Genomic DNA, 13255 nt, shown 5'->3' on the forward strand with positions numbered 1-13255 from the left:
AAACATCATGCATCAAGGTCATTCTCCGCTTGAGCAATATTGCAAATTATTGGGCACACGGTCCAGGAATAGGTGACATATATCCCTTTGCACGGGAGGCAGGAGGAAGAAAGAAAGAAACATTACGAATACAATATATTTCACCATACTATGTATGGCTGAAACATAATAATGTATTTGGACTATTATGGTTACAGTCATGTAAATCTAAAATGCCATATGTGTATAAAGAGTTGGTAGAAGCTGTAGTGTTAGAATACCTTTAACATATGTTTATCAATGGTTTAATTATATTTCAGCCATACATAGTATGGTGAAATATATTGTATTCGTAATGTTTCTTTCTTTCTTTCTCCTGTCAAATCTTCAAAGTGATTCATCTCCGCCGTTCCTGGACCGAATGACCTGAAATTTGGCACAGGGGTAGAGTGGGCCAATACCTTGATGCATTTTTTCTCAGTTTTTTCATATCTGCCTCTAAAATGATTTTATTGAGATTTTTTGGTCAATTTTAGACCAAAACTGTATATTTTGGCCCCTGTACCCTGGTATTACAACCAAATGAGCTGAAATTTGACAGAGATGTGCCTTGATAATGCCCTCATATAAATTCGATAACACTTTTGGTGTACAGTACAACAAAGTGCTTATTTTTGCGATTTTTTGACCAATTTTTGACAAAAAAAGGACACTTTTGGCCCCTGTACCCTGGTATTACAACCAAATGAGCTGAAATTTGACAGAGATGTGCATTGATAATGCCCCCATATAAATTCAATAACACTTTTGGTGTACAGTACAACAAAGTGCTTATTTTTGCGATTTTTTGACCAATTTTTGACCAAAAAAGGACACTTTTGGCTCCTCTACCTTGGTATTGCAACCGAATGAGCTGAAATTTGACACAGATGTGCCTTGATAATCCCTTCATATAAATTCAATAACACTTTTGGTGTACAGTACAACAAAATGCTTATTTTTGCGATTTTTGGCCAATTTTTGACCAAAAAAGGACACTTTTGGCTCCTGTACCCTGGTATTACAATTAAATGACCTGAAATTTGGTATAGATAGGCATTAGATACTTGGTAACAAGATTCAAGTAAAAATTTTGACATAAACAACTTTAAAATGATTAATTTTGGCACTTTTCTGAGGGGAAATTTGTTTTCTTTTGGCCTCCTGACGTGACCTTCCGTGACCCCGCACAGAGCCACACCTGTGCGCGTCAGCCGGAGAGTTAATTGAATCAAAGACCTAGCCAATCAGCGAAGAGGAGGCCAAAGGCTAATTGATATTCATAAGCGGGGCCTCATGATCCCGTATATAGCAGTGTTCCCGCCAGGGGGAGCGAAGCCCGCCTAAGGCTCTCGCATTTTAGACTATTCAGAAGGCTTTACATTGTATCAGTTCTTAGGGGCATATCTATGATAATCGCAGCAGTCACTTAACTTCTCTTCAGGAGTTTAGCGTAACACTATTTCAGGTCAAACCGTCAAAGACAACTAAAAACAAACTTTAACGTTACTGAGTTCAACAGTACTTATAACTTGTTATCCGAAGTTGAAACGCTAGCGATGGTATTTTCGCTGCGCTGTTAGCTCCGTGCGACTGTTGTTGACGGTCTTATAACGGTATATTTTGCACCCCTGTACCCTGGTATGAGTAACATTTGGTATAGATAGGCATAAGATAGTTGGTAAAATGATCCAAGTAAAATTTTTGGCATAAAGTACTGTAAAAGGCTTAATTACAGCACTTTTTTGAGGGGAAATTGGTTTTCTTTCGTTCTCCATGCCATGACCTTTCGGACGTTCACCCCACAGAGCCGACATCTGCACCTGCGTCTAGCCGGCAGGAAGAGTTAATTCAATTAATGGTTCAGCCAATCAGCGAGGAGGAAAGCGAAGGCTAATTAATATTCATAAGCGGGACCACACAATACGTTAACTTGAAGACTCAGGCCGTACAGACTTCTCGCCAGGACAAAGCGTCGGACAGGGGTCCGGGGGCCGCCGAATGTCCCTGGCGGGGTCCAGGGGCAGGGCCACTGTGGGGGGGACCCAGGTGGGCGAAGCCCCCCCCCGGAAGCTCTTGCATTTTAGACTATTGAGAAGGCTTCTTTTATCAGTTTTTTTAGGGCCATATCTACGATAATCGTAGCAGTCACTTACTTCTCTTCAGCAGTTTGACTTTAAAATATTTCGGGTCAAAGCTTCAAAGACAACTAAAACCTCATAAACAACAAACTTTACTTAGCTCAACAGTATACAAAAATATTGTACGGGTTGCCATCCTTAGTTGAAGCGCTTATTTATAGCGCTAGTATCTTCGCTGCGCCGTTAGCCGCCGTGCGACTTTTGTTGACGGTCTGATATCCCTACGTCGCCGCCTCGCTGATATTCCCACGGACATGTTTCAAGAAAAATACCCAGCAAAAAACGCTGTTCTGCGTCAAATTCTATTCTATAAAACATGTGGGACTCAGTGTTACAGTCTAAATATTTTGTAGAAGCACCGCTGTAGGAAAGAAGGTCCAAGCAATGTAAAACATCACGTAGCATGAAGTTCGCTGTCAACTGGCACACAGCACATGACTGTTTGAAACTCTAAGTCTAATCAACAGCCGTGTTTGTTTGATTGATAGCCGGCGGTCCTTTGATGAAGTCGGCGAAAGGTGCGTTAGTTAGAAAATCTGCGTTTAGTTTTGATACGTAATTATAAGTTAGACAGTGGCGAGAATTATTTTCTCATCAATATTTCTCTTCAGAATTATTTGAACTTAATTGTACATCTAAACAATTGGCTTACCTGTGCAATGTTTATATGATTAATGATCAGTGTACTGAAATCATGTGTAACGTATGGCTCCTAGTCAATAGATCAGCATTTTCTCTATAGTGACCACCTGTCTATAGTGGCCACATTTCCTAGTGCTGTTGTTGTTTGACATAAACTTTGAACATTTAAATTGTAAGTAACTTTAAACTGCCAGAGTTTCAGCCCAATAAAACACTCTCAGCGCCAGGGTATGAACAGACTGACCAGACAGACGAAAATAAATCCTCGAACAAGGTTCAATCGTATCTTCCGGGTCTGGCAGGAAGTTGTTAAACTAAAATAAGAATAGGCTCGATGGCTGATTGCATACAAAGTAAAACAGTTTAACAGTTTTACAGCTTGAAGAAAACAAACGCTCCTACAGTACCTGCACCTGCTTGATAATTATTAAATCGTATGCCCTACTTGAATAAAAAAAGTTCACTGCAATAATAAATGTACCCACATCACAAGGAGCTTATACTTTTTTAAACTTACACCTAGTTATCGTACTGAAAATTGTTAATGACATTACATGAAGTCATTCAACAATTTTCAGTCATGTTGAAAATTTTCTGAATGGAAGGTGTGATTATTGTCATTTTCTGAAAAATAGAAGCAAGCTCTGTTTTTACCTGGAATCAATTCACAATACCAGTCCACTGTGGGGGATAATGTACTGTTAAGAGGATGTTCCATTTTTGCGCAGGGGTGATTTGGAACAGTCCAATGTTGCGTGGGAAGGGGTATGGCTGAAATATGCTGTATTTGCTCTTAAGCAAATGTCGGCCTTTCTAGTTGTTAGATTGGGAAAAAACTACTTTCCCGCAGAGGTTAGTCGGAAAAATCGTGACCTTTTCCTTTCATGCGTGTTTTTTTTCGATTGTTGATGGAGAGGCCAACCTCGAGCTCTGCTTGGAAAGTAGATTCTTTCCATCAACCTCAACTTGGAGAGTAAAAAAAGTATCTTAACCACTGAGGTAGTCAATTACCATTAATGTACCACCAGAACAGAACCAGAACCAGAGTTAGTGTTAGAATTCCTTTCAATATTTTTGTCAATGCTTCATCTGGCACAGTTGTTAGATTTGAAAAAAAAACACACACATCATAACCACTGAGGTAGTCCAACGTTGTGGGACCAAATCTCCTTTCAATTACCGTTAACGTACCACCACAACAGAGTTAGTGTTAGAATTCTTCTAAATACTTTTGTCAATGCTTCAACTGGTACAGTTGTTAGATTGGTAAAATAAAAAGCATCATAACCACTGAGGTAGTCCAACGTTGTGGGACCAAATCTCCTTTCAATTACCGTTAATGTACCACCAGAACAGAGGCCTATGTGAATACGTGCTTTGGTCCTTTTATCGACTGTTGGTAATTCCCCATTCTGTACCTGACTTTGATGGATTTGAAATGACGAGTTTATGTAGCTTTCATTGTGTAGTGTAAAGCATCACCAGTGTATGGCTCCCATTTGTAAACCATTACCAAAGAGCCCGGCTGCCTCTCCAAACAGAGCCGTAGAAGGCGCCCATGAATAGAAGAGGCGGGGTTGCTTTATCCTAGCTATCGTTAGTGCCGTGGGTAGATCATTGCGCTCATAGCTGTAGGGAATTGTCTATTGATTTTGCTTGGAGATACCGTTGCTCGCCCGGCCATGAAAAAATAGTCACCGACCACGCCACTGTCATTAGCAATTAGAGTTCAGTGTACGCCGCTGGAGCTAGCTGAGGGCGGCTGTGTTTTAACAGGACAGTTGATGATCTTTCTATTGTATCTTGATAGTTTATCTTCGAATCCCGCGTGTCAAACCAATCTAGTAACCATATTGAAATATCAACGTTCTACCTTTTTACTACCCGATAATCTTGAAACATAAGATTAGCCCGATAATAGGTAAGAATGTAGCACTTCGTTCGTTTTAGTTTTAGCCAATTAGTCAACTGTGAAATTGAAAAAAGGCTTTATCTAGTGTCATGATCATCACAAACGATTGATATCTACGAAACTGAATTTTTGTTCATTGAATATCAAAATCAAGCCGAAGGAAGGCAGATACCGAATGCACGTTCAAGGAATACAGATATATCAGGCATATGCAGACTTTCACATTCCTCTCCCTTCTCTATTGGAAATACGTAAGTGCACGAAAAGCCCTAATCCATGTTTTAAGTCTATTGCACTGATTAACTGTAACTGTCGTCGATTAAGACATTGACGCATGGAACAAGTGCATTAATTTATTCATCTATGCTATCTTGGCGTAGTGATTTCCGAGTCTCGGCACACAAAATACATTATGTATATAACGTGAGACATGAATCTTGTTTATTCTCCCAGTGATGTTTTTCAACCTTAATTTAGCCCTGGGATTTGCATTCTCTTCTGCCATGGCCGCTTTTCAAGAGTTCAAGTAAGGACGCATTATGAGTCTTTTGACATAACATTATAGAACATTATAACAAAACGGTTCTGTACAATGATACATCCATATTCCATAATCTTATTCATTACCATAACAAATTTGATCATTCTAGTCCTTTCGTTACAAGATTTCTATAGCTTATAAAGGAATATAATATCACATTAGATCAGTCGTGTCAACTGGGATGTTGAAGCGTAGCCATTTTTCCAATTTATTACTGTGAACTGTGCCCACAATGATTCACATACATTCCTAACAATTATTGTTAGACAATACGAATGCATTAAAGATATACATGCAAATCGTACGTCAGTTAAGCTAAGAACACACGGCAAGGTCCCGTGTCTGGGGAAAGCCATTAAAGAACCCACCACACGTGCGATTGTGCGGTGTGAGTGGTTCAAAACCTTCAGTCGCTTGGCGGCACCTGGGGCAATTACTGTCATTTTGAGGTCACCTGAGTGGCGCCGAATGGCAGCTCGCTCCAGAGTCTTGTGATTTAGCCCCTATTGTAAGCATATCGCAATTCAGCCCCTGACTGCCAAGAGAGAGTAGTCGGCCCACCCAATAACAACAACAACTCACCTTGTAACGGCGATGGCTGCCAGAGTGAAGGCTGACCCACAGACGACCACGCCCTCCACCAGCGGAGTCATCCTGCACAGGACCCTGCTCAGGCTCTGGTCTGCGCGGGGTGGTGAATATCAATCAGTTAAACACGGGTCAAACTTCTTAGATGTATATTATATATTCAAACCTTCCTAAGATGAAGGCATTTACAACGATTTCACCATAGTGACCATAACGATATAGTCCTATGAAAATGGGTGGTCGCCATGGAATCGGGTCTGCGAGGGATGGTGAATATCAATCACTTAAACACGGGTCAAATTTCTTAGATGAACAGGCGACAGTATAATTCTGGACGAACACTCTAATTCCGGAAAACCTTAATAATTTCAAAATAGATTGACCAGATGAATTAATATTCGTAGGCACGATATATTAATCGGGGGTAGACCCCCGAAGCGCCGGTGGGATCAAATTCCAAAGGATATTTGACAGAGTATCAAGTTCGCGGAGACAAGTGCAAAGGACCGTGCAACCTGGAGACTTCTAACGGAGAGGGGTAAGGGGCCGGTCCCTGGCCTAGGCATCTAGGCAGGATGTATTAAAGGAATATGAATATGTAGGTCTGCAGAATTCTGTCTCAGGGTCCAAGCATTCTGGCAGAATTCTGGCGCAGGAATTATACAGTCATCTGTTGATTTAGATTATATACAGTAATTAAATCCACCTAAGACGAGGTCATTTACAACGATTTCTCAACAGTTTGTCCTGAGTTCGATACTCGCCGTGCCCCTGCTCCCCTGACGGTGGAGTAACGCCCACCGAGCCTAACGGCTAATATGTCTTAAGGTGCCAAAAACACCTACGGATTTGGTGCTGCCAGTGTGTCAACATCTGCACACTTGCTACTGAGACCCGTGAATCTTTTTTTCATCATGACGTTGTAGCCTCATGACTGAAAATGGTCGCGGTTATGTTAGGGGGAGTGGTCGTCTTGGGCACGCCGCGTAATGCCTGCATCAGTGGGAAAAATTGTATGGACAGGCCAGGTGGCTGGCTTGAAGAGTTGGCCGCTTGAGCAGGTTTGACTGTTTTACTACAGGGGTTGCAGCCATAATGTTATAAAGTACGATGACAAAAGAAATTGTGGCTGTGCAGTCCAGAATCCAAGATTAAACTATAAAACAAAAGTCATAGCATTTCGTATAGATTATCTTATTAAGTGTATCAGTGAAAACTACCAAACATTCACCTATACGAAAAGACATTGCCTTGTCCACAATTCGAAATCAAAACGCATACATATTTATTTAGTTTTCATGTGTGTAAAAAGTAGCTGTGCTTATCTCTTAAGTTTACGCCTATGTTGAATTCTGTACCAAAACCCGGTATGATGCATCATCCTTCATCCTTAGTTAGGTTATGTCTTATTTTATAGCATCTCTTGTTTATTTTCCATTACAGTCAGGCCGAAGGGGAGGCTTTGAAGTTGTCAGATTTAGCTGCATATCATCTCCTCGCCATGTCGTCTCTGTACCATTTGATTGCGTACGTGTCCTGTTGTAGCATTGATTACACGGTCCCAGATGGACCTAACTGATCTTCTAGATACTCCGTGCGAGGAGAGGTGATTTGTCACGGTGTCCAGTAACACCGGGGTGTCTGATAGCCCGACAGTAGAGCCAGCATTGCCGCCTGTGTGATAACTAGTGTCGCATTTGTTCAGCGTCTCGCAGAAGTGATATAACGTAACAGCCCTGGCTAAATGTATCGATAGCTTGCCCTGCGGTCAGTGTATGAACGAGCAACAGGCCGGGAACGCATCATTAATGCACGCCATCAAGATAGAGTTGATCCCAAGTGAAAAATTAGACCATGTTTAGGGCTGATTGTCCGATGCCTTAGGCGCAATCCGTTGCCTTCATGCTGGCTGTACTTACGGCCATAAACATTCACAGCGCAGTGGATTCTGGAAAGTAATATCAACGCCATAGATCACCGGCGACCTGTTTGGAATGTTTTGTCGCCCTTGACTGGAAAGGAATCCTTATTGCTGCTCAGCCGAGGTGACGGAAAGGCAACAGTTAAATGCCAAGTGCATGCAAATGTCAAGTGAACTCATTCAACAAGAATGCAGTAAAGTGGTGGTCATCAAAACTGGCGCGTGTTTATGGCTTTATGATTACTCAAGAGACAACGTGTCTGAAGTAAGTCCAGAATCCTTTATAGTTAAAGGCTAATAAATTGCCAACACCACGCGGCAATACGCGTGTGCAGCAACACATTTCAGACTGGTTATATCCCCTTATGTCCCCACTAGGACGGCGCTCTCGCCGCGTTCTCTCTGCGACCTAAAATTTGACATTTACCTCAACGAATGGTGCAGAAAAGAAACGAATCTTTTTCTACAATTTGTGCGTTTTGTTGTCTTCTCAGTCACACTTTTACGTTTTGTATGATACGCCCAGTGTGAAAACAAAGGTTACACATATCCTATGTAGGTCGCAGTGAGAGCGCACGCGATCGCCGTCTAGTGGAAAGGGGGGCTAACATACCATACTTAAATTGGCGCCAGCGATAACCCCATCCCAACAGAGGTTGTATACCTCGTGTCGTTAGATTAGGATTGTGCGAAGCGCGGTTATTTCTATTCCTGACATGCCACTGGCCGTGATGGTATACAGGACGTGACAGAGTACGCAGCATATTTGGAACACACATCGTTTCCAAGCATATCCATAATAGATGAATCTATGCTGCATTCGCCGTGGCCTCCTATGGTTCTTTGTAATAATGAGGGCCTGATGCCAAAAGGCAGTAACTATGTGCCTCTCTTTCCTCCTAATAAGGAACTTGTACATGTTACCTCAAGGTTGACAAGAAGGTTGTATTCATGCGATAAGCCGATCAGAAAACCCCTGATGCTTGGGGTCATACCTGGGCGATAACTCCGAAGCAAGACATTCAAATAGGGCCGAATTGAGAACAGTACATCATGCATATGTACAGGACGTTTTTGTTTTTATTATCACCTCGTTTAGTGAAAAGTTTTAGGAATGATGAGGTTTGGTACCAGGTGGCATAGGATACTTTTATTGCAATATACCATATCTCAAATATCTACTTCTTCCACGTTCAAGAAGCCCAGATTTCTGATGGCCGTATAAAACTTTGTATCGTCAAGAAATATGTTATACTTCACGCCGATGTTTAGAATATCTACTCGATCAAAGGAAGTGATGTGCGTCGAGATATCTCTAATCGTAAATCGTACATGCTTGCTCTGTGCGAATTGGAATATGGTTGATAAAGATATCCCTCTATGTAAATCCAGCTGCTGTTGTTTTGCTATTGTTGTTGTTATGGTAAATCTTTTTGCAGCTGGTCCGGATGATAACACAAAAACAAAATAAATCTACATCTTTCTTTTCAAAATGGTTTATTCATAATATAAACAAGACACACCCAGTGGTGAATGGTTCAAATTGAAAAGACATATTTCGAAATCTTAAACACAAAATATACATGGATTGAAAATCAAGCTAAAAGTGAATAAAACATAATTAACAATCGACTTACCAGAAGAAAGGCTGTTGTTTAAAACTGCTAGGCAAGAAACGTGGTTTGAAAGAGACGTCCATGCTAGTAACGATTATATATAACATGACAACATGTTTTTTTATATATTTGATGCACAGAGTAGGAAGTAAATGGTTTCTAACCGGCTCAGGAATAGGCTGGCCTCTTTGATTAATTCCCTGTCGAAATAACTTAAACGACACAACTCAAACGAGCATCTGTTTCATATGGAGCGGATGACTCGACATCAGGAATTAAATATACCACAGTGAACGACACAAAAGAGCAGTTGACCTTGTGAAGGGTTGAAGAAATGTAGTGTTTTGAATCTTTGTATCTGATCATCATAACAAGTTTTACATATTCAGCAAGTAGCTTTTTCGATAACTTTATGCAAGTGGATTTTTATATATTTTCAAAGTTCGCTGTTGATTCCTGTAAGGCAACACAGGGAGTTAAACCGTTCTTACTTTATATTTCATTATCAGTTTTTGCGATAGTTTAAGAAGAGACGGGCTGTGATAGAAAGGAAACGCCCACTGATGGTCCCCCAGTTCTCCGCTTTCTTCTCTAACCTTGGGTAGTCCTAGGGAGAAGATATATAACCCGCCCGATACAGCTACAAGGTACATCACTACGGAGGCGGTATTTATTTGCTCTCTCTGGAAACCTGTCCCCCAAACTAACTTTTCTCCTAATAAAATGTGACTTTTTCATTTGGTTACAGGTGGTAACCTTTAAATCGCGCCGATAACATAGCGACGAGTTGATGCACGTAGAAGTCCAAAGTGACACTTGATAATGGATAAACTAATTAAATCTCCGATAAGCTGTAGACACCGTGCTGGCACCATTCTATAGCAGGCCGTACCCGTCGGATTCCTATTACCTGCACATGTACACATACGTCTCTGTCAATCTGGGCACCTACAAAAGTAAATCGTGCATGGCCCACTCCCTTAAGAGGTCGTGTATCTCCGTCCTTTATAGATAAGCGCCCCGCCAGCCTTTGCTGTAGTTTATAGGGTATAATTTAGTGCTGAACCTACTGGGCCCGAAGACGTTTCTGGGTCAAACTTCGTTTGACGAACATCAAAATTTCCCCAGAGATCAGTGGGTTGCGACGGTGTATTAAAGGACCATGTCAAACAGGCCATAAAAACCACTTCAAAAGAACATAAATGCCAAACGACGTTATTAATTGACTCATAGTTTTTGCTCTTATGTTCCCACTTGTGAGCAAGCAAACTAGTGACAAAAATTGCTTGCTGTTTTAAATGCATAGCTAGTCGGAAAAAAAATGCATTGAGCTTTCATGACCCCGAGTTTAAGCTGTGTAGCGTATACATATTCTGGTTGCGCATGCACCGACAGTCACTTTTAGAACGCGTTGTTACACTTTAGCTAAACCTAGCAGTCAGCCCGATTCGATTGCACCAGATATGGAATCGCCAGTACCCTTGGACAAGGTCGGCATTTCGGATGTAGAATAGAATTACCTTATAAGGGGAATAAGAGAGGCCGTTTACGCCAGGACTACCAACTATAGACGGACGGGGGTCACATCACGTGACCATCCGGTAATCTTGAATAGGGTCAAAGATTTGTCCAAGAATGTTTTCTTTCACTTTTTTAGATGTAAATAGTTGTAGTAGGAGAAAGTACACTATGAAGATTGCACAATTCTTTATGTCTGTTCGATTGAAAGTTAAAAAGACGAAACGCGCGCAAAAGTTCCAAAGTTGTGTTGAATTATCGTCAAATTACAACCAGCCATGATATACGTGTATGGTAAAATGGTACATGCAAATTGGCGATAATGAAAACGAATTGAAGAAAAATGCACAAAATGTCTCAGAAGTAAGTCATTTGTTATTAAAACAAGTTGAATCGATAAGCTTTGAATTAAGTACAAAGTAGCAATTGGTACTAAATAAATCGTACTAAGAATCTGAAGAAAATAATTAGATGTAGATCTTTCGTAGGAACATAAAGTGATGCTATTTGCAGACCTTAATTCCCTCCTACTGCAAATTATTTACAATGTTGTTTCGGTAAACTATAGCCGTGGCGTACTGGACTATAAAATTGCAACCAGCTCTCAAGACTTTATGCATCGTTTCTTTTTTCACGGCTAGGTCATATTTTATAGCCAGTAATGTACCTCGTGTGATTGTTGCTTCAGCCAACGTTCTATAATTCAACTGAAGTGTGGTACAGAAAAACGAGGAAGCATTTCCACTAGCGATTGCCACTCCTTCAAATAGGGCATTTTCAAGACTGGATACAGCTAGAAAGCACTCAATATGCAGTTCACTAGAATACGGTTGCATTCTTACCATTTATGCCTTGCTCTCCCCAGAACCAATCTGGTAGATCCAGCGCTTGATTGCTTTTCCTTTGATAAGATCTGGGAGTAATTTGGGTTTCCCTAACCGTGCTTCAAAATATATAATCCTCCGTAGATGAGCTTGATTGCAAACGCCTGGCTACTACGAGGAATCTCACTGCATTAGCTGTAAATTAAAAGCACTCATCGTGTCTAGATCTCTTTGTCATAATGAAATTACGGTAAATGAGTAAAAGATTACGCGACGTGACTTGTTTTTAGAAAACAAATTGGATATCTCACCTTCTTGGGTGTTTTCAACCAGGGTGAAAGGAGTGCAGAAGATCCCGATTAGCAGGTCTGCAAGCAAGAGGTTAAGAACGAAATAATACACAGTTCCTCCTCTCCTCTTCCCCAACCCGTGTACCATGACTGCCACGGCGATGTCACCCACCAGACACAGCACGAAAAGTGCGCAGTATCCAGCCATGAAGAGCCAAGATCTCAGCGGCAAGTCTGGAAGGAAGACAGCCGGGGTAGCAGCGACGGGAGAGGCTGGTGTCTCGGCGGGAAGGCTGCCCCATGCCGTGGGGATCGATGAGTTGTGATGGTGAGGAGGAGGCAGAGGCGTAGTCATCATCCTGGCTATGCAAAGTGTAAAAGGGTTACGGCACACACCACGGACACGCCAAGATTTCAACTATTTGACAAAGTCCCGGTGCAAGCGTCTTCCTTCGATGCAATGTAATGAAATGAAAAGGAATATGCCACTGCTCACGTACGCAGCAGATGCAATATTGAAAAGCAAGTGCATTCTTGTAAAATTGGTTGTTTCCAATGGCAATAAATATTTAATATGCAGTGATGGGTCGTGGCCGCAAGTGATTTCACCGGTATTATCCCCTGAAGAAGGGCGCATAAAGTGCCGCCTTTTATCCTAAACGCCACCGAGGGGTAGAAATTAGCAGTACGCCTTGTGAATCGCAAACCCTCTCTGGAATAGTCTTTGAGATTAGGATGTTCTCTTTGAAGCGAATCTGTTGGATTATAGCTGCCACGGTCTGCGGTATAACAAAGGCTCAGAGCTGCGGTGCAGCAGATATCCCTGTACTGCGGCACGTCATACATGTGGTACTACAATATGCCCATCCTCTTATTACAGAAATAAAACCTAGTCCTTTTAACAGATTTCATTTTAGATAATGATATGCATCAGGTATACCTTATGCATGCTCTAATATTTTACGCTACATCTTTAATGCACTTAAATGGAATAGACAAAAAGGCACATATCAGTCAAGAAACTTTTCAAATACACTTATTAGGAACATATTTATCATTATTTCTTGTCATTACCTTTAAAGCTAGATAATATGAATCCTCACATCAATAATTACTTTCAAAAGCCTAGGTCATTACCTCAGGCGAATCTCCGGACATATATTATATAAAAGCCACAGTGAAGATATTGAAAAGGTTTTAACTTATGATCGATTTCCATAGAATATTGATATAGTTGCAGCACA

The 13255-nt window shown here is 41.2% G+C and overlaps 1 protein-coding gene across 1 annotated transcript in view; it reads right to left on the bottom strand.

The window, feature by feature from the left end:
- LOC118411747 (neuropeptide Y receptor type 2-like) overlaps window positions 1-12883 on the bottom strand; it is an 18386-nt gene extending 5503 nt beyond the window's left edge. The window contains exons 1-2 of the mRNA XM_035814230.1: window positions 12033-12883; window positions 5837-5936 (exon numbers count right to left, since the gene is read on the bottom strand). Coding sequence (XP_035670123.1) covers window positions 5837-5936; window positions 12033-12369 — 437 coding nt within the window. The 5' untranslated portion in view covers window positions 12370-12883. The remainder of the gene's footprint in view (window positions 1-5836; window positions 5937-12032) is intronic.
- Window positions 12884-13255: the final 372 nt, after the last annotated feature.

The sequence above is a fragment of the Branchiostoma floridae genome, chromosome 3 (assembly GCF_000003815.2).
Source record: "Branchiostoma floridae strain S238N-H82 chromosome 3, Bfl_VNyyK, whole genome shotgun sequence".
NCBI lineage: Eukaryota > Metazoa > Chordata > Leptocardii > Amphioxiformes > Branchiostomatidae > Branchiostoma > Branchiostoma floridae.